This window comes from Panthera leo, chromosome A2, assembly GCF_018350215.1.
Source record: "Panthera leo isolate Ple1 chromosome A2, P.leo_Ple1_pat1.1, whole genome shotgun sequence".
In the NCBI taxonomy this organism is placed as follows: Eukaryota; Metazoa; Chordata; class Mammalia; order Carnivora; family Felidae; genus Panthera; species Panthera leo.
In genome coordinates this window covers 26,282,413-26,306,579 of record NC_056680.1, presented here as the reverse complement: position 1 = coordinate 26,306,579, position 24,167 = coordinate 26,282,413, and the positions used below count along the sequence as shown (strand labels likewise).

The following is a 24,167-nucleotide window of genomic DNA, read 5'->3' as shown; positions in this document are numbered from 1 at the left end:
TCCAATGGACCCAAAGTCCATCCTCTTTCCTGACAATACAGACTTTTTCCTCCCTGATTCTCTCAAGTATGCCCCACTACTCAGCCCTGGCATTTACACCTTCTGGCGGGACTTGCCCACAGCAGGGGGTGATGTGTTACAATGGCCCCAGACTCACAGATGGCTAGCTTAGAGTAACCTGGTAAAAAATAGCTTCTTTCTCCCCAGTTTCCACACATCTGTCCCAGGAAAAACTCTAATTAGTCTTGCTTGGGTCACATGCCCCCTTCTGTACCAATCACAAAGAAATCACAGTGCTCTCCCTGACCAGCCCCTTACGACAGGGTGAGGTGCCATGACAAGTGTCCCCTCCTCCAGGACCACACGTAGGTATTTCACCTTGATGTGGAGGGTCCAGGAAAGCTTCCCAGAGGAAGTGACTCCTACACTGAGACCCGAGGATAAGTAGGAGTGTTCCAGGCAAAGAGGCAGAGGAACGGTGTACAGACAGGGACTAGGGGTGCAAAGGCCCAGGAACACTCCAGAGTGTGTCTTGCTCGTAGCCATACACCCCTGCCTAATGCACAGCCTGCCTTGCCATGTGTGCTCAGAGAATGCTTCAGAAAGGAAATCCACAATTGGCTGTGTGGCCTTAGACAAGTCACTTGTCCTCTCTGAACTTTAACTGTCCTAACCTTTCAGAACTAGGCAAGAATGGAGTTCATTCAGTCCCAAAATATTCACAGAGCACCTCCTCCGTGCTCAGCATTGCCCTAGACCTACAGGAGATAAGGCCTGCCTTGGAAAAGAAAACGATGCTTGGGGCTTATGCAAAAGAACTACAACCAGTCCAAAGGGGCTCAAGGGGAGGGGCAGGACAAAGGGAGAGGCTCAAGGACCTCGAGTGTGAAAAAGGGGCTCTGCCCTCCCACTCTGCACCTCTCCTCCCCCATCCCCTACTTTCCACCCTCCCACCCCGCTGACCTTGTGACCACCTACCACCCTGGAGCCACCATATGTATGCCTAGGCCTCAAGCCAGCATGCGAGGGCAGGAAGACCTCTCTCCCTGCACCTTTGCCCCACAGCTACGTAACCTGAATAACAGGTTGTGACAGACAAATCTCGCAAGAACAGGTAGGAAAGAGACTTTTGGGTCTGGGTGGCTACAGAGGGAATTTTTGCCCCACCCTGCGTACCTGTCCCAAGGGCCGGTCTTCCTCCCTCTCCGCCCCCAGCAGTCTAGTCCCGGAGCCCTCGACTCTGGAGCTGGAGTCTCCAGAGCACCCACGGGCTGCCAGGGTGAGCCGGCCAGGGACTCAGGAGACTGGAGAGCCCTGCAGGTGCAGAGTGGACACGTCCGGCTGGAAGAGCCGTCGCTGCCCCTCCCCTCCCCACCCCCACCCTGAAGCCAGAACCCTGCTTGGCATGGGCATGCCAGGGAGAAGCTAGCCCCCTGCCCAGGTATGTGCCCCAGCCTCTGTCCTATCTTTCTTATGTCTTTCTGAATGGCACTCTTTCTCCCTTTGAATCTGGGTAAGTGCATGTTGTGAGTATTTGCTCTTTACCTCTGCCCCTTTATCTGTTCTCATCCTCTGTCCCTGTCTCATTCTTTCTCTCTTTATATCTCTGCCGTCTCCCTGTCCCCTTGTCCTTGCTCTCTCCAAGCTCTGTCTCTGACTCGCTGTCCGCGAATATCAGTATCTGTTCATCTGTGCCACCTCATCTATCTGACCCTGTCCTCATACTTCCTTCCATCCGGCTGGGCCCCCAGCTCTCCTGGAGCCTCCACATATGGGGATCCCACAGAATGTCCTGCCAGCCTCATCCCTGGCCTGGGCTCTCTGTAAGTCGCTGTTCACTGTAGGTCACATCCTATGAACATTCAAAAGCATAACGTGCTTTTGTATCTGGAAAAAAAGGGGGGCGGTGGTAATTTGAATTTCAGGAAGTTAAAGTCCCACAAAATCTCTGTGGGTGGTGTCAGGCACGGCTCACTTCTCTCACCTGGAAGGACCTGGAAGGCGGGGCCAGAGTGGGGGGAGGGGAGCGTTTTTTATACTTGCTTAACAAAAGGAAATGCAGATTTGCACTGGAGCTTGCTCTTGTTTAAATGTCAAGGACTGACCCAGCCCACTGCTTCAGTGGCAGACCTCAAGCCTCCTGTCTCTTATCTGGGTCCTTGACAGTTGGACTTTGGAGACCAAGTCTGTTGAGATAGATTCTTAGGATAAAGAAGATTCTGGGATGGGAGGGGCAGGAAGAGTGGTGGGAGTAGTCCTTGAGGTCAGGGCCCCTCCAGCTGGCTGCAGCGGGTCACAGACGTGGAACAGTTACCACCAGCCCTGCCCTCCCCTCCATTCTGTCTCTAGAGACTTACTGGGGGTCTTCAAAGCTGCCAAATCACTGGTAACTGCCCAGCACTTGGGGGGTGGCACAGGGGAAAGGAGGAGGGGCCAAGGACAACCCTACCCCTGCCCAGGGCTCAAGAAGGGAGGAAACCCCAATTTCGATTCTCCTGAGACAAAAGCACTGGCAATGGGACCCTGTGGGGATTGGGCAGTGGAGACCTGCATCCAAATTCTGACTCTGATCCTTACAAGCTGAATAATCCTGGGCTTAACCATAACGAGCCTTGGTCTACCTACCCTTAAAATGGGGGAGTGTGAGAATTCAAGGAGGATTCAATTGCATATATAGCGCCCTGTGCAAACTCAGCCGTCATGGGAGAGTCCTCATTACTCTTCATTTTGGTACTCTCACTCGAGCTCACTCGAGCTTCTGTCTTCCTGCTGGTTTGACTAGGGCTAGCCAGCTCAAGTTCAATGTCTCTTGGCTAGCTGGAGGGAAGGAAGGAAGGAAGGAAGGAAGGAAAGGAGGGAGTGAGGAAGAAAGGAGGGAGGGAGGAAGGAAGGGAGGGAGGGAGGGAGGATGAATGGATGGATGAGTGAATAAGCCAGCCCTCCAAGAGACAGTGGCTGGCAGACTTCACCTTCCTCCACTGGCCAATGTCTGCACCAAAAAAGACATGCTGAATTGAATAAAGTTCTAGGGACAAAAGTGAAGGAGAGGTGGAGGCAGAGAGGGAACAGATGGCAGATGGTGAGGAACCAAACCGAAAGGTCTGTGATCTCCTCTGTTCGAGGTACCTGTCCCTAATTGTCAGCCTTATTTGTTTTCAGACCCCAGGTGCCAGTTTCCAATTTGATTTCCTTCTCTCCACAGGCTAACACTGACCCCAAGCCACTCCTCACCTGGACAAGATGAGAGTGTCAGGTAGGGTCAGGCTCTAAGGATTCTTAGGCTCAAGGCTGAGGTCTGAAATCGATTTGGGAATCATTTTTCGATCAGCAGTGCAGGCAGTCCTAGACTCCCAGGTTGTTTGGCCATATGTGCTCTCAAATGGTCAGGCCAGAATTCCAGGAGGAAACCCATCCAGGGGGAGCCTGGAAGAGGGGAAAAGGAGACTTCCTGCCTCTAGGCTGAGGGACCAGAGAAGCTTGGCACGATGACCCCATCTGGCTGGGATCACAGGGAGTGACCCTGTTTTGGAAATATCTGATCCTGGTAGGAAATTAGGGACAAAATATTTGTCTCAAGGAGGGCTATTCTAGAATCCTCACATCACGGGGCTGGGCACAAGGAGTAGCCTTTGCCTTCTCATCCACGCCCTCATGCTATACTCTGTACAAATAGGGAAACTGAGGCACCAAGTAAGAAATGGACACAATTCATCCATATTCCCAAACAGCTGTGGGGAAGAGCACAAATTTTAGAGTTAGCTTACTTCCCTGGGTTCAAACCCTACCATTGTCACTTACCAGCCAAGTGACCAGCTTACTTCCCTGGGTTCAAACCCCACCGTTGTCACTTACCAGCCAAGTGACCACCTCTCTGAGCCTCAGTTTCCTCATCTGTAAAATGGGGATAGTCAATAGTATGTAACAGAGAAGTTTATTGTGAGGATGAACTGAAATAATGTATGTAAAAGCTGTTCTCCTGGTGCCCTAACAAAATGACTGTATAATACCCAGGGAGAATTCTGGGTGCCTACAGTCACACTGCACCCCAGAAGATGAGGGACTCCCACAGACCTGAGCCCTGCCCCCCAGGATCCAGGGAGTCTTCTCCCCTACCCCCAAGTAGCCAGAAACCAGCATGAGACCACGGAGTTGACTTCAGGGCCACATGGAGGTCAGGGGTGGAGCTAGAGAAACATGGCCTGATGACAGCAGGGCCACTAGGGTCCCTGAGCTGGGAGGCATAGTGGAGCCTGCTTCTAACCCTCATGGGAGAGTAAGGGAAGAGACAGGACACGGAGCTCAGAGGGGTGGGGGGTGGGGGTGGGGGTCTCTCCTGTGCGTGGGGTTGCTCCCCACTGATGCGGAAGCCATCTGGCCACAAGGCCAGGGAAGCCGTGGCAGCAAGGCCATGTGTATTTCTATAGACAGCATTGTGTGGTTATTTGTGGTGGCTTTCAGGGGGAGTGATGGAAAGTGTGGGAGGCCGGCCCCAAGCCACCCTGGAGGCTGCCTACCAGGGACAACTGTCACATCCCTCCCGACAAGCTGCAGGCTCAGAGGCAAGGGTGTTGAACCATGTTCACTCTGACTGAGGCACTCCTACCCAAAGAGCCTGAGGTCCGCCCAACATCACACAGCAGCACCGGCCGCCTGGGGCCCTGGACGCAGCCTTCCCACGTCCGGCCGGGAGGCTCGCCTCTTAGGGCTGTCTGCAGTAGAAATTGCCTCCTGCTTTCACAACACACCTCTCCAGCCTCCAAAGTGCAGATTCCAGGCCTCACCCTCAATGATTCTGTCTCTGGATGGCTAAGCGGAGCCCCAGAAGGTGCATCTCTACCTTTTCCTCCCAGTGGCTTCACTTTGGGAAATATTGCCATGTAATCTTGTAGCGTGATCTCACCACTTGATCACTGCGTGGATTCACACGTGGTCTCACCACGTGGTCCCCTGAACCGGTCCAAGGTGTGGGCCTTGACCTGGAGCTACAACACAGGGTCCCTCAGTGGGATCCCGTGGCATGGTCTCACTGTGGGGATTTGGTAAGAATCTTGCTATCTGGCCTTGTGATGTGGCTTCATGGCAGCATTTCCTTGCTCTGCAGGTGTGCTTCGCTTCCTGGCCCTCGTCTTTGCCCTGGTCTCCACATGGATCTTTATTCGCAGCTACATCAGCTTAAACGCGAAAACTATCCGTCTGCCCCGCTGGCTGAGTGAGTGGGGCCCACTCCTGGGGGGTAGGGCCTATGGACCAGGACGGGGCCAAGGATATATTCCTCCCTCTGTCCGTGGGTGGCCCAGGAGATGGGCCACCAGATATGGCATGGTGTGGGCTGCCTTTGGGATCCCAGCCTTTGTGGGGGTGGAGGCTGTCGGGAAGGCTGGAGCCCACGGGGAACATGGAAGTGTTCCGAGGCCCTGGCCAAAACACGCACCTACATCAAGGGGTCATTTTGGAAATGTGATTCCAAGAAGAAAGAGGAAAGAGAAGGAAGGACAGAGGGAGGAAGAAAAGAAGGAAGGAAGGAGGGAGGGAGAGAGGGAGGCCAAGAGGGAGAAAACTGAGCATTGTGGCTTCCAGCTGCAGCTGCTTTCCCTCTGCCCGGGACACTCTTTCTGCACATCTCTCTGCAGCCAGCTCCTTTCAGACTTCAGGTCTCTGCTCAGATGTGACCTCCTCAGAGAGACCTTTCCTGCACACCCCAGCTGCAGCCACACACCCTTGTCCTACTTTTGCCTCTCATGTCAGCCCATTTCCTTTAGAGCTTCACCAGTGTTTATTTACTTGTCTACTTGGTCGTTGCCTATCACCAGCCCCTAGAGTGTCAGCTTCCTGAAGGCAAGGATTTTATCTTGTGTACATCCATTTCTCTAGCACCTGGTGCAGAGCAGATACTCAGTAAACATTTGATGAGTGAAAGAAAAATGAATGGATGGATGGATGGATGGATGGATAGGTGATGGATGGTGGGTAATGAATGAATGACAGATGGGTGGATGGATGGATGGACGGGTGGATAACAGATGAGTGGATGATGGATGGGGGGGATGATGGATGAGTAAGTAATACCAGTTACCTACATGAATAATCTCATATAATCTGCACAAATGCCCCATGAGGTGATCCAAGATTTGGTTGTGGAGTGGACTCATACATGACCTCATGGTGTGGTGTAAGTTTCCTCATCTCCTTCTTTTCTTAAGAAACTTGCCCAAATGCTCCCTGTAGATGTCAGGAGGAATGGGAACTGTGGTCTCACAGGTCCAAATTCTTTTAAGGAAGGAGAGAAAAGGCAGCTATCTATGCCTCTGCATTGGTTCTCCTTGGATTCAGAGAACCACCTCCATTGACACAATCAAACATAATAACCTCTAGTGGCCCAGACTAGCTCACAACTTCACAGCTGTAAGAAGCCAGTCATCCCACAGAGGAGTCTCCGAGATCCCTCACCTCATACACTTCTTGTCAAGCATGGCTCACACCCATGTCAAGATGATTTATATAGATTCATGGTGGCCAACATGTCCCTGGACACTGCTTTCATACAGATTGACGCGGCTGTACCGACAGCCTGGGAAGGGATGGGCCCAGGTCAGTACAGGAGGCTCAGAGCAGGAGTGGAGATCAGGTGTGTCCTCTAGAAGAGACAGCCCAAGCCTGAGGTGAGAAAGAGAACAGTGTTTGAAAGGAAACCCCAGGGGCACCTGGGTGGCTCAGTCAGTTAAGTTTCCGACTCTTGATTTCAGCTCAGGTCACCATCGGTTGTGAGATTGAGCCCTTTGTCGGTCTCCATGCTGACAGCACAGAGCCTGCTTGGGATTCTCCCTTTCTCTTTCTCTCAAAATAAAGAAAATAAACTTGAAAAAAGAAAGAAGGAAAGAAAGAAAGGATACCCCAGAACTCAGCTACCTGAGGTAAATCAATACCTCCAACCAACAATCATGGAGCAACTATTCCGTGTTAGGTCCCAGGGACCTAACATGTGGCCCCCACTCATGGTCTGAGTTGGGGAGACAAACAGACTTAATTACAGAATACACAGAAGTGCATTAACGTGATCCAGAGTCTCGAGAAATGCTTACGGTGACAGAAAATGTCACCAGTGGGAACAGTGGTCATCGAAAACCATTAATGTTCAGCCACTGAAAGACAACATTCATTGTCTTCAGGGGTTCCTAGCCTGGCTGCACACACCCCACCTTATTATTTAATGCATTAATATAGAAGCACATATATTACCACAGCACAAATTTATTTTTTAATGTTTTATTTCTGTATTGATATACAGTTGGTTTCCTTTCTAATCTATTTTATTTTATGCATTTAATAACATGCTCTGTTAGAGTAGGAAGTGCTGTGTGTGTGTATGTGTGTGTGTGTAAAGGGGTAGCAGTGGCAAGTGAGCAAGGGCTCCCTGAAAGGGCGGGACATCCTGCAGGGGAGGAGGATCCCTTGGCCAGGCCAATGCCATGCCCCACACCCCACACCCCAGCCTCCAGCAGGGAGCACCCAAAGCACTTCCTCTCTAACCAGATCTGTCTTCTCTCCGGCAGGTTTGGTCACCAAGGAGATCCGTGAGTATCACCCCAACCCTGCCTTTGCTTTAGGGTGAGATGTCCCAGGGCTGCTATTCCTGGCCCTGCAGGTCCTGGAAACATCTTTGTGTCCAGAGTCTGCCCAGCTCTCTCCTCCCATGGCCCAATGTTGCCTTCCGAAGCCCCCGAGCCTTGTGGCCCACTGATAGATTCTCAACTCTATGGCTCAACTCTCCCTTCCCCAGTCCCCTCGCCCTGCAGTCTGGATTGCCTCCCCGTCATGGCACCTGGCCGAGCACAGCCGCCTCCCCACTGGGCCCCTGGGCCAGAAGATGGGGGCTGTGCTTATTATCATCATGCAGGGACCCCAGGCTTGACTCACAGTTCCTGTTACCAAGTATGAGGGGCCATGTCGGGCACTACAGAGGCCCCCAGGGGCAAACAGAAGTGGGTGTTGATTGTCTGTTGGGGTAGAAGTGCCAAACATGCCAAGAGAGATGGGGCAAAGTGTTCTGGGCTCCAGGAGGGCTGCCCCCTTCCAATGAGATGGGGTCATGGAAGGCATCAGAGAAGAGGGAATGGCAAAGGCCTAGAGGCAGGAATGTGTGGGGCTGCAGGGGAGCCCATGGCTGAGGCCCCAAATGTGGGACACTGCACACATCTGAGCAGGGCTTTGGCCAGGACCCAAGCTCCCGAAGAGTAGAGAAGGTGGGAGTAAGGACAGTAATGATGATGATAATAGTACCATGATGGAAGGCCTACTATGTGCCAGACCCCATGTTCAGAGCTTTACAGGCATCTCCTGCAATCCTCACCACAGCCTTGTGTGGGTGCTGTATAATCATCCCCATTTTACAGACGGGCAAACTGAAACTCACAGAAGTGAAATCTCTTGGCCAAGGCAACACAGCTGTATGTGGTGGTCCAGAGCCCACGGTCTCAACACCTCCTTGCGAGAGGCAACATCCCCAGGCCCACCTTCTTGCACCTCGACATAGTAGTGACTGAAGAGGGACGTGGTTGCAGGAACAGAATTTTGACTGAGAAGGACAGAAGAGCCCCGGTGCACTGTGGGATTACAGAGAGCAAAGACCGTATGGACCAACACGAACCACTTGCCCCACACCCTCAACTCCATTGACCTGAAACTTCCTGAGTCACATCCTGCAGTAGACACAGTGTCACGACACCTTGTTCCAAACGCTCAGGCGTCACCTGCTAGAGGATGGCAAATCCAGGCTCACGTGCTGCCTCCCGCCCTGCCCGCTCCCCTGGTCGACATGACCGGTCAATCCCAGCACCCTCTCCCTCCAGGCCCACAGGCAGCCTCTACAGCTTTATCATAACAGCAGATCCACTGACATTAAAGAGAAAAGCTATTTGACAACCCTGATCTAAACCAACTCCCAATTTTACAGTCAGCAAAGGTAAAGGGAGAGACTTCTGGCAAGTCGCCCCGCAGATTACTGAAGAGTAGCCCACAGTTCCTGACTGCTCCCCTTCCAGGGCTGAGCTCCATGACCTCACCAACAGCACTAGGGGTTCCCAGAGGGCTCGGGCCTCAGGGTTTGAGGCGGCTGGTGGGGGCAACCTCCGAGCCCAAACCCAGAGAGCAAATCCCCTGCCTCCCGGTGGCTCAGACCCCTGGACATCATCCCTTTCATCCAGTAGCTTGACTGTGAAGGCTGGATGGTCAGAAAATCAATTCCAGAAAAGCCTGCTTAAGCCAGCCTGTTGACATCAGGTTTATCAGACTTAGCTGCAGTTGATTAGGCTCTGGGCACACTCTAGGGTGGTGGCCGGGGCCTGGAACAATCCCTCCAGCATAGGTGAGAACCTCTCGTCTCAAGAGTAAACTGGCCTTCCCATGAGGGGCCCGGGGGCCAGAGGTTGGGCCCCAAGACTCATAGGAGAGGAGGACCCCTCCCCCGCCTCATCCTCAGCCAGCCCCGCAGGCAGGTACTAGGCCTCTTGAGAAGGGTCCCCTCCAGGAGGTGGGGAAAGGGAGTCGGGTCCACGTCTCCAGCCCTCTCTGTCCTGAGTCACAGGCCTGGACAGCCCCTTGTGGGTGTCTCCATCCCTGGCCCTCACTCTGGGGACAATGTCCTGGTTTGAGCTCTGGGTGTGTTGAAACTCCGGGTTGGGGCAGGGGGGCAGGGCAGGGAGCCTAGGACAGGCATTGCACTCAGACTCCAGGGCTGCCCACTAGGCGTGTGAGCTGAAATGCAGCAGGGCACCCTGGGGTGGGTGGCATTCTCTCCTAGGAAGGAGCACATTTACTTACTTAGAGGTGTCATGGGCTTGCCAAGCCTTGTGCCAGTGGGTTGTGTCTCCTCCGGAGGGGCCCTTTGCCCTGATACACATAAAGGCTCCCTCTAGGCTGCCAAGGGCCCTGGAGCCCCTAATCACCTTGCCCACATGCTCCATGGGTTTATTCAGTGAATATTTATTGAGTGCCTACTATATGCCAGGCACAGGAGTTATAGGCACAATTTAACAAGATAATCAATGTAAAGTGCTTGCCACAGCGCCCAGCACGCAGCAAGCCTTCGGCATGTGCCAGCTTCTCCTAGGAAGCCTGTGGGTTTGCTCCAAGCAGGCACTGCCATAGCTCAGCTAGATGCCTGGCACAGGGCTGAAGGAGAGGGGCTGCCCAATCACCGCCTTCCTTTTGCAGGTGAACTTTCTCTAAGTCCGTGTTTACCCAGCCCTCCCTAAAGGTATTTTCCTGTCAGATGGTATTAAAAAAACAAAAACACAAGGCATTAATATAAATTAAAGCCTGCCAGGCTGAAAGCACAGGTGACGGATGTCCCAGCTCACAAAGGGTCGATTGAGGCCCGAGTGGCTCAGCGGCTGTGTTTGGGGGTCCTGTATACGTTTCCTGCCTTTCACACCCTCCCTGGGTTTGCCCTCTGAGGCCCACGCGGGGAAGGCACAGGTCTTAATGGCAGCCACAATAATCAGAGGTGCCACGTACTGAATCCTCAGTGGATTCTAAGCATGGAGTGAGAGAGGACCAGAACCACCTGCCTGTTCCTTATTGTATCCCAGGGCCTGGCCCATAGTAGGTGTTCAGTATGATCACTAAATGAGTGATAAGAAGAATACCCAGGGGCGCCAGGGTGGCTCAGTTGGTTAAGCGGTTGACCCTTGATCTCAGCTCAGGTCATGATCTCATGGTTCGTGGTTTCGAGCCCCACATCAGGCTCTGCACAGACTATGCTCACAGCACAGAGCCTGCTTAGGATTCTCTCTCTCTCTCTCTCTCTCTCTCTCTGTCTCTCTCTCAAAAATCAGTAAATAATTAAAACAAAGTTTTTCAAAAAAAGAAGACCACCCAATATGTCTTGAGCCTCAACCTGTGCCCACTTATTCCTCACAAGAACCCAATGGGAAAGGCACCCTATTTATCCCATTTCACAGATAAGGATGTTGATACGCAAGGAAGTTGAAGACTCGGGAACCTGGCTGGTGAGGCGTCCTACCCACCATGCTGGGGCCCCCAGGAGGTTGCCAACAGGGGGCCTCTGGGAGCTCAAAAGGCTGCTGTGGCCCTAGAGAGAGGTTCTCAAGAAAACCCCTTCATCACAGCGACCCTGGTAATAACCAGGGTGGTAATTAACCACCACTCGTTCCTCCACACTAGTTCTGGGGGTGCTGTGTGCTGAGTCAGGCACTGGGCTGGGGCTAGAGCTGCCATGGGAACCCCGAAAATGAATTCTAGGGTGGTCAGACCACACGACCAGTGTCCTGTGTCTTTGACGGGGACTGTTGGAGGCATCATGGGAACATAGGGGCAAACCCCCCAGACTCGGGCCGTCAGCAAAGGCTCCTTGGGGAGGAGGCCTCTGAGCTCAGTCCTGCGCCTGATCCCGGGCCCCTCCCCCTCCTCCTCCCGGGTCCCTTCCTGAGCTGCTAATGCTAAAGTTGTTCTGTTCCCTCAACAGCAGTCATGAGGGCCAAGTGTGGCCTCGCTAAGCCCTGCCCAAAAGAGTTCTTCGCCTTTAAAATCAGCAGCGGGGCTGCTAACGTCGTGGGCCCCACCATGTGCTTCGAAAACCAGGTGTAAGTGTCTTGTGTTTTTTTTTTTTTTCTTTCCATTCACTCATGCATTCATTCACAAAGTCAGAAGCTGCGAGGGCAGGCCCTGAAAGCAGCCCATACCTTCCACTGGCTTCCTTTTACTCTGGGTGGATGAGTCACAAATAACAATAGTCCCAGCAGCATCTTCATCTGCCAGCACCTTGCGAGATGCTTTGTGGCTTCATCTCATTCAATCCCCCAACACTCCCAGAGGTGGGACTATAATTGATGAGGAAACTGAGGCTCAGACAGCATTACCCAGCTAACTGGTAGTAGAGCCAGGATTTGAACTCAGGTCTGTGTGATACCCAGACTACTGGGCTTCCTATAAAGGGGGATGCCTCTGGGGAGGGTTCAAAGTCAAGATCTAGGCACCAAAGTTCAGATGCAGCAGGTGCCAAGACTTCTACTTAGGTTCAAGAGAAATACTGTGTACCCATTATCCAAGCCAGGTAATGGCCCTGGGGTAAAGGCCCTGGGGACAATAAGTTTATCCTACTAAAGAAGCCAGACACAGATGTTTTAGTCAGGTTTCTGAACCAAACTCCAACTCAGGCAAAACAAGGAACTTAGTGGTTCATATATACAAAAGGCCAGAGACAGCGGGCTTCAGGACCAGCTGGATCCAGGGGTTCAAACCACGTCATCAAGGGTCCCTTTCATACCATCTTTAGCTCTGTTCTCCTCTGTTAGATTCAGTTTTGGGGACATGAGAATGGGCTGCTTCATGTAAAGGAGGGAGGCCACTGGTTGGCTGGGATATTAGCCCAGGCTGGCACCCCACTGGGAAGACAGCTTTCTCCCACCCAAATTATCCCTGCAAAAGGCCCAAGACTGAGTTTCATTGGCTGGCCTGGGTCACGTGACCATACCAGGCTCAATCACTGTGACCAGGGGCACAGGATGCTCTATTTGTCCAGACCTGGGAGACTGAGGTGAGTCCCAAGAACTACCTGGTCTGAGAGTACAGGACAGTTTTCCCAAGAGAGCCAGAGGACTGGGTGTGGATGCTGGGCAGGTAGGGCCACAGCTGGGCTCTACGCAACGATCCCTGGCTGCAGGACGGCAGCAATGTTCTGGGTTCTGCCTTCTTCCCAGCAGCCAGGCTTCACTGCTTGGGGAGGTAGCCTGGTCCCACCTCCAACACCTCAGAGCCCCAGGCAGGGACCTTCTCTCTTTTCTGAGCAGACTGTTCTGGTCCAAACATGCCATGAGAATTCCTCAGAGAATCCAGCCCACCGCTTGTTTCCAGGAGAAAACAGATGGCCCAAATTATTCTGTGTGCTTCCTGATGCTTCTGCAGAGTGCCATGTGGGCCCTCTCGGAGTTCCCGAGTCACAAAAGCAGAGTGTTCATTCCACGTTTGGGCCCAACTGTTGTATTTTGTTTCTCTTCTTCTTTGTCAGGATCATGAGCCCTGTGAAAAACAACGTGGGCAGAGGCCTGAACATTGCCCTGGTGAATGGTGAGCTGCTGACCTATCCCCCAGACAGCCCCCTCCATGCTCTTAGGACTGGGGCGGGGGCGGGGGGAGGTAGTTACACATTCATTCAACCAACACTGGCTCAGCTCCTACTACACACCTGGGGCCATCCAGCAGTGCTCCAGAGGGAAAGCCCATGGGACAGAAGGTCTAAAAGACCTGGTCCCACCCACCAGAGTCTTGACCAGGCCCCCACCATGAGCAACTATCCCAGGAAGATACACTTCTCCTATGAAACATGAGCCCATCCTCAAGGCCCATCCATGCGGCCTAAGCCAACACACATGAAACCCTGAGGGACAACCAACAACAATGTGAGATCATGAGCTGATTGCACACCTTCATTCACTCATTCATCAAATACTGTCAGCAGCTACTGTGGGCCAGGCCCTGTACAGAAGCACTAGGGGTCAGCCATGAACTAGAAGGACAGGTCCTGGCCTGTCCATGGAGCTGACAACCACTACAATGTGGTGAACATCTATGAAGGAGGAAGCACAGCTCTGAGAGCTGGGACATACAGCTGGGGATGGGGGTAGTCAGGGGAGGCTTCCAGAGGGAGGTGCTGGTCAGCTGAGGCCTGAAGGATCGTGGGGGTTGACCAGGGAAAAAGTGGGGGAGGCTCCTTCGAGGCAGGGGCAACACTGTACAGGAAGCAGAGAAGGGAGAAGTGGGGAAGAGGGCTTGGGGGCCACACAGGGTCTTCCTGGCTACACAGAGAAGCGGGAAGGATGACAGGTACAGATAGGGAGGCAGGCAGGGCGAGAGGATGAAGGGCTAAGCCTTCTACTAAGAAGTGTGAGCTTGAAGCTAAAGTCAATAGGGAGCCTCAGAAAGGCTTTGAGGAGGGCATGAGGGTCCAGCCCTGCATTCCAGAAACTTCCTTCCAGCTTGGAGCAGGGAGGCTGGGGGCAAGGAGACCTGGAGGAAGACCCACAGCCTTACTACCCTGCATCTCCAGCAGGAAGACCAACTTCTAGCCATGCCTGAAACAGGGACACATTTCAGGAGGGGTGGGTTTACAGGGGTGGAGTAAGGACCAGGTGGTCTGCCCCAGCCAAGACCCTCCTCTCTCTCTGCCTCTGGCTCTTAGATGGAGAGCGCAGGCCATTTCCCTGAATCTAAGAGCTACTTCCTGGGACAAAGGTCAGGGCAGGTGGAAAAAAGGGCACAGCAGATGCTCCGGAAGGAAAAGGTCAAGCTTGTGTGTGTCATGACCACATGAACACACTTAGGAAATGACAGGGTAGGATGGGACTCCTAGGGAGACATTCCCCTTCTGCCAAGAAATCCTGCCGAGTCAGGGGAAAGGTCAAAGCCTAAAGCAAAAATGGAGCCTCACCCAGAGTGGGAGGTCAGAAGGCAGCCCAGGAAAAGCGGGGCCTGGGAGGGGCAGGAGGCCGAGCAGGGCACGCCTCCTCCAGTCTTGAGAAGGAGAGCAAGACCTGACTCACTGCATTGGCGGCCGCTTCCTACAGGGAGGGCATGCTGGCAGATGACTGTAGGGGTCTCAGTCTACAGGGCCTGTTTCACCTAATCTCCATGCACACCCCCACCCCTCACCCCAGTGGGAAGGGCAGGAACTGGCCCTGGCTGCAGCCCATCTGGCTGAAACCTGCTGGTTCTCTCTTCCCTGAAATGGGCCACTGCAGGAGACAACCTCTATGACTAGTGTCCAATGAGACAGGCTTAGCTTGGGGCCTCCCTCTCCTCCCCTCACAAAGCCCAAAGATGAACACAGGCATCAGTAACACCAAGAGCTGTTACAGAGCATTCACTGTGTGCTATGTCATTCAGCCTCACCCCGCTGCTAGAATGGAGCTATGGACTCTGTATGGAGGTAAGACATGGAAGTTCAGAGAGGTTAGGCAACTTGCCCAAGGTTACACAGCCAATAGATTTGAACCCGGATCTGGCTGACTCCAGGTCTTAATCACCCAGCTGAATTACTTACTTCCCTAGACTAAAATCCTCTCCAAACATCTATGTAGCACCTACTGCATGCCAGCTGCGGGGAAGTCCAACAAATCACTCTCAGGGCTTCACAGTCTCAACTGTATAATAAGCCATCAAAAAGATCGGTAAGTATTGGTAGTTCTCAACCTTTTAGGGAGCAGAGATTCCTTTAAGAAACTTCAGTCTGCACCTTTTCCCCCTAATTCCAGAAAAATCCACAAACGCACATGATCATAGTTTCATGTGTACAGAGACCCCTCCCCCCCTTCCAAGGACCCTACACTAGTGGCTCTGAGAGTCCAGTAAGGGCTGCACTGTGAGCTCCCCCACCCAGCAGGAGAGCCTCCACTACCCAGGCCCCTGTCCCCACCCTCTTCCCGGATCCACAACCTAACGCAAGGGGGAAGGGACCAGGGGTGAAAACGTAGATCTGCCATCCCCTCTGCAACACCCCCATCTAGTGGCGGAGCGTGAGAACTGCGACTTCCCCAGAACACCTGGTTTTCTGTAGGACTTGGACCCTTTGCAAAACCACAAACGCCATTCAGATTACTAGACTCCGAGCACTAGGTACAGTTCAGCCCACGGCAAGTCCCTTTGCCTTCCAGAGTCGGAGGACTCAAATTACAGATTTCCTGTTTAGGTAGGAATAATGATGATGGCTGTAGTTCTTTTTATTACTGTTTTCCGGCTGAAATTTATCTTGTGTTTACTACCTATTTGAAGTACATCTCGCTTAGTTCCCATAGCCCATTTTTCAGATGCAAAAATTGAGGTCCAAATACTAAGTGGTGCATTAGGAAGTGGCAAGGCAAAACACAGACCCAGATTAGCTGGATACCGTTCGATTCCAGAGATCCTCCACCATTGTGTTCTTGTACCTCTCAGATCAGTCCAAAGGTTAGTGGGCACCTACTTAGCGCTGCATGCTTTCCACAGGACCTGATTTTACTCCATTATTATTCTATTTTTAGACCTTAAAGAGTAGCCATTTTCTGCAAAACGATAGGCAGGATGACACATTCCAGGAAATCACAGTTTTGTTCTCTCATCCCTAGGAACCACAGGAATGGTGCTAACACAGAAATGCTTCGACATGTACTCCGGAGGTAGGCACCTCTCTGTTGGCACTGAGGTCACAGGGTGGGCTGAGCCGCTTCCTGTGGCAAGAGAGCCATGGGGTGTTAAGACGCTTGGCTCTGGTTTCTGCAGGAGACAACCAGAAAGAAGCATGGTGGGGGTGGGACGCCATCCTGCTGTCTTTGAAATTCCTCTCCTGGATGCAGAGCCTGAGACAAGGATTCAAGGGCAGCGGTTGACTTGGAAGGAGGTGACCTCAGAAAATATCAGCGGGAAGTGAGACAGGGAAAGGAAGATAGCCAGTGCGATGTGTCATCAAGCTGAACGCTGCGGGCAACTGGAACTCAGGAGCCAGTGTCCAACACATGCCTCAGAGAGGTCTCAAGGGGCAAGGGAGCTGGGGTGCTCCCGCCCCTAATTCCTTGGCACTTCCCACACTTCTGGCCTGCCCCAGGGCACAAAGGAAGGTCTGGAGGTGGGAGAAGACCTTCAGGCAAAGATATGCCAGTGCTGGCAGGTGGAGGCCAGGCATGTGTGCCCTGAAGTGCTTAGGGCAAGGACATACGGCCTAGTTTGCTCTGCTGGGTGAAGAGTATTATATTTTAAGGCTGCAGGGTCTCCACTGGGCCCAAGGACAGGACAAGGCCTCCCAAGGTCCAGAAAGGATATCTCTGAGGCTCCAAGCTCTCTGCATCTTTCTACAGACATCTTTTCTTCTCTCTGTGCACAGGCATGCTTTCTGAACTTCTCTGTACATGTAGCCACCCCACTGTCCTCCTTGCCTTATAGGACACTGACCTACCTGGGCTGAAATTTCCCACCAGCAGCTTCCTCGCCCACAGGCTGACTGGCAAAGCCATGGTGGGGGCAAGACTCTCACCCAACAATCCCGATATCTTCCAAAACATGGTGGAATAAGTCCCAGACCCATTATGCCACCCACTGCCCAGCTGGCAACCCACCTCCCTCCCTCTGACACAGGAGCCTCAATAAGAACTGGAAAAGCAGCTGAGCAGCCCCTTGCAGGCAGCAGGAGTCCTGGTCCTGCAAAAGCCGGTTTCCATCAGGATAGGTGAACTGAGCTCACCCCCCTTCTCAGAGCCCAGCTCAGCTAGGCTACCCTCCCCTGTGCCTGCAACCTCAGGGCCCAGCTCTAGGCTCAGGCATCACTCCCCTACTGTGCCCACCTAACCACACAAGCCCAAGAGGAGACAAAACCAGGCAGCGAGAAAGTGGGAAGCCCTCTGGGCCTTGCAAAAAAAGGAGGCATTGAATGGGAGTCTGGTGCCCGAAGTCACAGCTGCGAATGTTTGCAAGGTAACCACACTTAGAGACGCGAGCCGGCACCCTGTCCTGTGCCCAGGGCTTCAGAGGATCCCATGGGTCCTATGATGGCCATCCTCCACCTGAGTCCCACCTCTCAGGTAGGGTCTGCAAGGCCAGAGGAGGTGCCGACTGGAAGCCTGCATCAGGGCCCACGCAGACGTCTTCGAGGTGTGACCCCCTTGGGCAGAAGCCACAGATACACCTTTAGGACTGAAGGTTGGCCAGGGCCTGGCAGTTTCTGGAGGGGAGGGTGGTGTGGACAGAGCTTGGAACAGCAGACTGGGGGTGTCCACATGCAGGCACGCAAGTCCCCTCCTGGTGTGGGACAGAGCTAAGACAGGGGTGAGAAGAACGTGGGGTAGACTATTGGCCGAGGGCCAGAGAATGTCATTTGTTCTCTGTCCAGGACCCCCCCAGGTGTTCAGGGTGGCCGGGGGCCAGGTTTATGGACAAGGTCCAGTCTCTGGAGTCAAAGACTTCAGGGTGAGGCAATGACACCTCTTGAACTTCAGTTCTGTCATCTGTAAAATGGAGGGAATACACAGTGTCCACTTCATGAGACTGACATGGGGATTGAATGGTAACCCACACTAATCAGTGGGAGGGGCCCTACCTGGCTGGAGAAAGGACCTGGGGGGCTCATTCAGTGTTCTCCCTTCCCTTCCCTTCTCCCTCACTCCATCCACAGGACTCAGAAGCAAGGAGGTCATTGTCAGAATGAAAAGGGGGAAAAAATAACTTAAAAAAAAACTAAATTTTATATTGCCCTATTGTCAAGTTGAATGTAACCATGACTGACAGGGACCCAAAAACAGAAGCATTTGAGGACAGGTTGTGGTCATGGACTACACAGACCTCTGTGTTACTGAGCTGGTTGACAGCTGACCTTGGCTTTCAGGACTTGATTCTTCCCCTAGGTCCAAGGGATCCTCAGGGAATATAAGAACTGGCTTGTCTTCATGGGCATGGACCTATGGGTGGAGTGGCCATACAGGGCCCTGTGCTTAGAGCGAATTCAGGTTTGGTTTGATGCTCTAGTTTTGCCATCTTGAAATTCTTAATATTTTTTTAACAAAAGTCTCCTTGTCTTTTTTAAGATTTTATTTTTCAGTAATCTCTATGCCCAGCGTAGGGCTCAAACTCACAACCCAGAGATCAAGAGTCACATGCTCTACCGACTGAGCCAGCTTGGTGCCCCAAAAGGCTCCACATTTTCGTTTTGCACCGGCCCCCCAAAATTATGTTACAGATGCTGCTAAGAATTGCAGTTCCATTATAGTGCACTTTCTGTATGCCCGAGAGTCATCGTCACATTTGCTCTTTACAAAAATTCTCTGGGCAGTGCTACTGATCACCCTTGTGTGACAGATACAGCCCTGATTTTCCCACTAGGCCAGTCTTGTCCATACTTCTTCAGCCATTCAAGAGCCCCTTGCATACTTTATGCCATGTCCAGGGTACCGTCTGAATTGTTAGTATTTTCCTTTGAATCAGCTCACTTTTTTAACCTAAATAATCTTAAAAAGGAACCTATATCGCTGCCATAAGTTATCACTTTTTATGCAGCAAAGATGGCCATAAAGATAAGCTCCAGCTGGGTGCTGATCCCTCCCCAACGTGCTGCAGCTAGGCCTGTCTCTGTTAAATGCACAGATTTTGCACCTGCAGTGCGGTGTTCAAGATGCAAAGGGAAGCTTGCTCTTTGGTGTAAGCTGGGATCTGTAGGACACTAATGTTCTCTCTCAGTGACCTGAGTTGCCTGTGGTCCAGTGGGTCTATCCTCTAAAGTCAGGACAGACAAGTTAGGTGGTTAACTAGTGTAGAAGGAGGTGGCGGAGGGTATGCAAAGAGCCCAGAGATGTTGAGAGATGATTTCTTAGGGGCCAAAGACCTCCATACCTTGGGTGTAGGTCCCCAAGGGCCCTTAGGGCAATGTCTCTCACTTATGGCTGCACATCTGAATTGCCTGTGGAATTTTCAAATTCCAATGTCCACGCTTAACCACCTGAATGAGGCTACCCTTGCTCTGTGTACGTTGCTCTCCCCTGGACAAGGGCTGCAGACAGCTCCACCCCGGATGCCACCTCCTACCGGCCCCAGAGCTTCAGACGGAGCTCAGTGTCAGCCTGCCGCTGGCCACTCCTGGTTCATCAGAGCAGTAGCAGAGAATGAGAATGACCAGTGGCCACTTCCCCTAAATGACCAGCACCCTCCTTTCCTTCCTCCCGCAGAAGTGAAGCTGCTGGTGAAATTCCTTAAAGAAATTCCAGAGGGCGCACTCGTGCTGGTGGCTTCCTATGACGACCCAGGAACCAGGTAAGTGGGAACCTCTACCTGCCAGGCCATAGCAAACCAAATGCTTCCAAGCCCTAAGTGCCTTTTCCCACTCTCCTGCTGGCTCTATCTTCTGGCAACTTTTCCTAGGGAAATAACCAGACAAGTGTACATGTTCTAGGAGGCCCATCACAGCCTTGGTTACAACAGTAAAAAACTGGACACACTGTCCCTGTCCAATAAAGACCTACTAGTTATAGAAATTATGACACATGCTGGTAGGTGACATATTATATACATATATATACATATATATATATATATATATATATATGGATATATTGCATCAAAAATGATGTAGAAAATAATTTAAGGATATGGAAGAATGCTCACCTTTTAGCATTAAGAGGAAAAAAAGAAGCACTTTGTAAAAGCATTGGTATGATCCCACAGTACCTGGGGGAAAAAAAGACATGAAGGAAATATATTAAAATTTTATAATGATTATGTCAAGCGGGGTGAGACTCTAATTTTTAGTTCCTCTGTGATGTTCCATATTTTCCAAATAAACATGTATATTTGTAAACAGAAGCAAAATTGTACTAACACCTCTCCAGCCCCCTCCAAGTGGCTTCTTGAGAGAAGTCCTTGCCACTCAGCCCTGTTCTTCCTGAACACAACTCTGCTCGTAGGCCAAGGGCCTGAGAACCTGACCCTTCCCCCACCCCTCTACCTCACCGTGTTCTCTGCTCCTCTGCAGACTGAATGATGAGACCAGGAAGCTCCTCTCCAGCCTGGGCAGTTCTTACGCAAAGCAGCTGGGCTTCAGAGATAGCTGGGTCTTTTTAGGAGCCAAAGACCTCAAGGACAAAAGCCCCTTTGAGCAGGTGGGTTCCTGGTCGCATCCCATCCCAGTGAAGTGGGTGGGGTGGGGGGAAGTTGCCAGGGATAGATGGACAAGGACTGGGGTGGCTTGGAAGAATGGTGTGGGGACCCCTAGAGGTCAGAGTGGCCTGACTGGGTAATCCCCCAGCAGGAAGTGGCCTTGACTATTTTGCAAGGAGGTGGGTCATAATAAATTATCGGATAAGTACCAAAAAAGAGAAGGAAAAGGAGAAAAGAAGGATGAAGGCAAGAGAGACATGGAAAAAAAGAGAAAGGAATGTAGAGATGAAGCCTGCATGACAGGCAGAGAGGGGAGCCCAGAGAAGGGGGGATGCCTAGCTTCTGGTCCCAATGGAAACCTAAGCCACACCCCTATTCCCCCCAAGGGCTCAGGCTCCCCACCTGAAGAGAGAGGTTTGGACCAGAGGAGCTGTCCCCTTCTAAGCTCCCTGTGGAGAGAGTAAACTTGCATCAAGAGGAGGACACAGGAGAGCCCACCTGATATGGAAGGGGTCAGCAGGGGTCCATGACATGTGGCTCTATGGTCACTACCCAGGGGTGTCCCCAAGCAGGGTCTGGGAGGCCCGCCAGCAATGGAGTCTCAGGATTGCTCAGAGGAGGAAAGGGGAGTTAAGGCAGCATTGGGAACCCGCAGGGAAATGCTGCACCTTCTCTCCCTGTCCCCCATCTGTGCGTCCCCAGCTCAGAGCAGTTCCAAAATGTGGGAGAACTAGCCAGATCTTCCCCAGGCATGAAGTAGCCCCATCTTTGGAGGTGACAACATTCAGTTCTGCCCAGAAGGCAGCTAAGAGTCGATGATTCAGGCATAAAGGTCTAGCGAGGTGAGTGAATTCTATCCCGAAGGCAGTGGGGAGCCATGGAAGGCTTAAGCAGGAAAGCGACAAGCACAGATTGATATATAAGAAAGACTAGCTAGCATTCAGCAAGCACTTGCTCCGTGCAGGCTCGGCTGAGCAAGCTACCTGCAGCGCCTTCTTTGATTCCCACATGAAGCAGGTACAATTATCCTCCCATCTCACAGTCCAGGATCCGGAGGCATGGAGAGGTTTTAACCAGCTTGCTCAGGTCTGAGCTACTCAGCGATGCAGATGCAGCTGTCATCAGGTCAGCCTGCCTCCACAAAGATTTCCCGTCCTGATGCTTTTAGCCCAGCCTCCCCGGCTGAGCACGGAGAAGTGTGGAGAAGGCAGGGAGGAGGCCCAGGCAGCAATCAGACAAGAGGCACAGCAGCCTGCAGGGAAGGGGCCATGGGTGGCAGGGAGGGACAGCGTCAGGAGGCTGAACTCCAGGTTGGGGGGGACCACAATGGGCTGCAACGGTTTTTGCCCTGTCTAGAAAATGCTGGCCTTGTTTGTATGCGTGAGTTTCTAAGAGAATGAATTCAGGTCGTTAGAAATTACTTTTTAAAAATGACTGTACAAAGTAGCTTGTGCTGGAGGAGAAAAGGAGGGAGCCCTCTGTTGATAGCCTCTGGGTGAAGACCACAGACATCGGGGCGGGGGCTCCAGCGCATCCCTGTGTGAGGTGCAGGGAGGGGGCAGGGCGGGAGGCAGGGAAGAGGCTTCAGGCCACAGGCGCGGTTCTTCATAAAGCCCAGCTTCCAAACCCATCAAAACCGGGCCAAGACAGCAAAGAAGAAGCACGCAAGTCGACCCATCACCCAGAAATGAATCGGAGGCCACGGTGTGATCGAAACCACCTAGTCCTTTGTTCCCACACACGGGGCGCTGGGCGTTAGAGAAGCAGCATCTAGAATGACTTTATTCCCTAGGGTGAGCCACGATTATCCCACTGGTAGACTTTGCCACTTACATTCGTTTCTTCCGTAAACTAAGCCCAGGCACTTTAAACACAATCTTAACTGATTTTATTCTATTTACTTTTAATTAATATTACAAAGTGGTTCTGCCACTTACCAACTAAGTGGCCACAGGCAGCTACTTTGGGCCTCTGTGCCTCAGGCTCCCCATCTATAGAATGGGATGATAATGGTATGCCCTTCCTGGGGCTACCATAAGGAATAAAAACATAAGGTACTTTGTGCCTGGCATAGGACAAGTGTTCACGAATTGCTAGGATGCTTCTTCTCATTGTTCTGGTTGTCTGGGGGTGTCCTAGAGGGGCTGATAGAGAATTTGGCAGAGGAGCTAATGCTCGGCAAGCCCACCTCCCATGCTTGGTGCTCCCCGCCGCCCCCCACCCCCAAGGCACCGAGGGATGACTGAGCTCTGATCCCCTCTGTAAAACCTTGGGCAAGTTGTAGTCCCTCTGAGCCTCAGTTTCCCCTCCTATGAAATGGGCTAGTTATATCCAATACCACCACCTCCCCATGAGGCCAAAGCCAGAACAAAGTGAGTGAAGGCATGAGGTTTAAAAGCACAATGAAAATTCAGGTGTGAATTCTGAACAGCCTCCCCTGTGGGCCACGTCTCTCTCTTTCTCTCTCTCTCTCTCTCTCTAGTTCTTAAAGAACAACCCAGACACAAACAAGTACGAGGGCTGGCCGGAGCTGCTGGAGCTGGAAGGCTGTGTTCCCCGAAAGATACCATAGGGTAGCTGTGGACCAAAGAAGCTCCTGGCTACTCTAGGAGTCAGAGCTGGCTGCGGCGACGAGAAGGGGGCCAAGAGGCCTGTGGAAAGTGCTGGGGGAATCCCCATGCACTGTGCACCTCCCCTGTTTGGAAGCAGACCCCTCTCATGGGCTGAGGTGGCTCACCCAAGGTGGCCAGACTCAGGGATCCTTCCAGAGCCCGTCTGCTCTGGAGAGAACAGGCTGGCTGTCACTCCCGAGGAAGGACAGACTGCCCATACCTGCAGCACACAATTAAATTTTATTTTTGCTGACTTTGAATGAACGTTCTGACCTTCCGAATTGCAGTGTTTCTCCCTGAGATCAAACTGGCCCAGGCCGGGTTTGCTTGGCCCACAAGCTGGGACAGGTCGATGACAGCCTCGGGCACCAGGTTAGGCAGCTGGAAAGGAGGTTGGTTTCATAGAGATTTTGCTGAAGGGTAAATGAATCCTTTGCTCTCAGCTTAAGCTGTAAGACCCACAGGACTAGAGAGAGCCAGAGGACGGACACAGAGCATGTTGCCTTGATCTGCTGCTTGAATGAGAGATGGAGAATCCAGAGCCGGAGCAGGGCGGGCAGGGGCGGGGGAGGGGGGGCGGGTTCCTAAGGAAGAATGGGAGGAAGAGGCAGGCTGCAGGAAAGACCTCTGGCTGTTTCTGAGTGGTTCTGCAGAAGCAGCCCCTGAGACTTATTTGGGAAGTGATTCTAGAAAACACCAATGGGGGTGTGGAAGTAAGACAGGGGTGGAAGGTAGCCAGTAAAGGGTGTGTTATCGGCTCTGCTACAGCTGTGGGTAAGTGGAGCTCAGTCCCACAAGGATCCCCAGGAATCCGTGTAGAATACACACACCAGAGATCTCTTAGCCAGGGCGAGGTTGAGATGCGTCTGCATCAGTCCTGTCAGTCACTGCTAGGGAGGGTGCTGCTCGTGTTGGGGCTGATGCGAATTCCTG

At 52.4% G+C, this 24,167-nt stretch overlaps 1 protein-coding gene across 9 annotated transcripts; it reads left to right on the top strand.

Annotated features, from left to right (window-relative positions):
• Positions 1 to 1,244: 1,244 nt before the first annotated feature.
• Positions 1,245 to 23,498, top strand: FAM3D (FAM3 metabolism regulating signaling molecule D). Of its 9 annotated transcripts, XM_042929827.1 has the most exons (12): positions 2,241 to 2,386; positions 3,024 to 3,099; positions 3,203 to 3,253; positions 5,102 to 5,209; positions 7,551 to 7,571; positions 11,483 to 11,600; positions 13,025 to 13,083; positions 16,116 to 16,166; positions 19,695 to 19,779; positions 20,498 to 20,624; positions 21,325 to 21,464; positions 23,105 to 23,180. In XM_042929827.1, the coding sequence occupies exons 3-11, from the start codon at positions 3,241 to 3,243 to the stop codon at positions 21,439 to 21,441; spliced, it is 699 nt and encodes a 232-aa protein (XP_042785761.1). In that variant the 5' UTR covers positions 2,241 to 2,386; positions 3,024 to 3,099; positions 3,203 to 3,240; the 3' UTR covers positions 21,442 to 21,464; positions 23,105 to 23,180. The 9 variants fall into 9 exon arrangements, with proteins under 9 accessions (XP_042785759.1, XP_042785762.1, XP_042785761.1 ...); XM_042929825.1 differs by lacking the exons at positions 2,241 to 2,386; positions 3,024 to 3,099 and adding an exon at positions 1,245 to 1,441; XM_042929826.1 differs by lacking the exon at positions 3,024 to 3,099.
• The last annotated feature ends 669 nt before the right edge of the window (positions 23,499 to 24,167 follow it).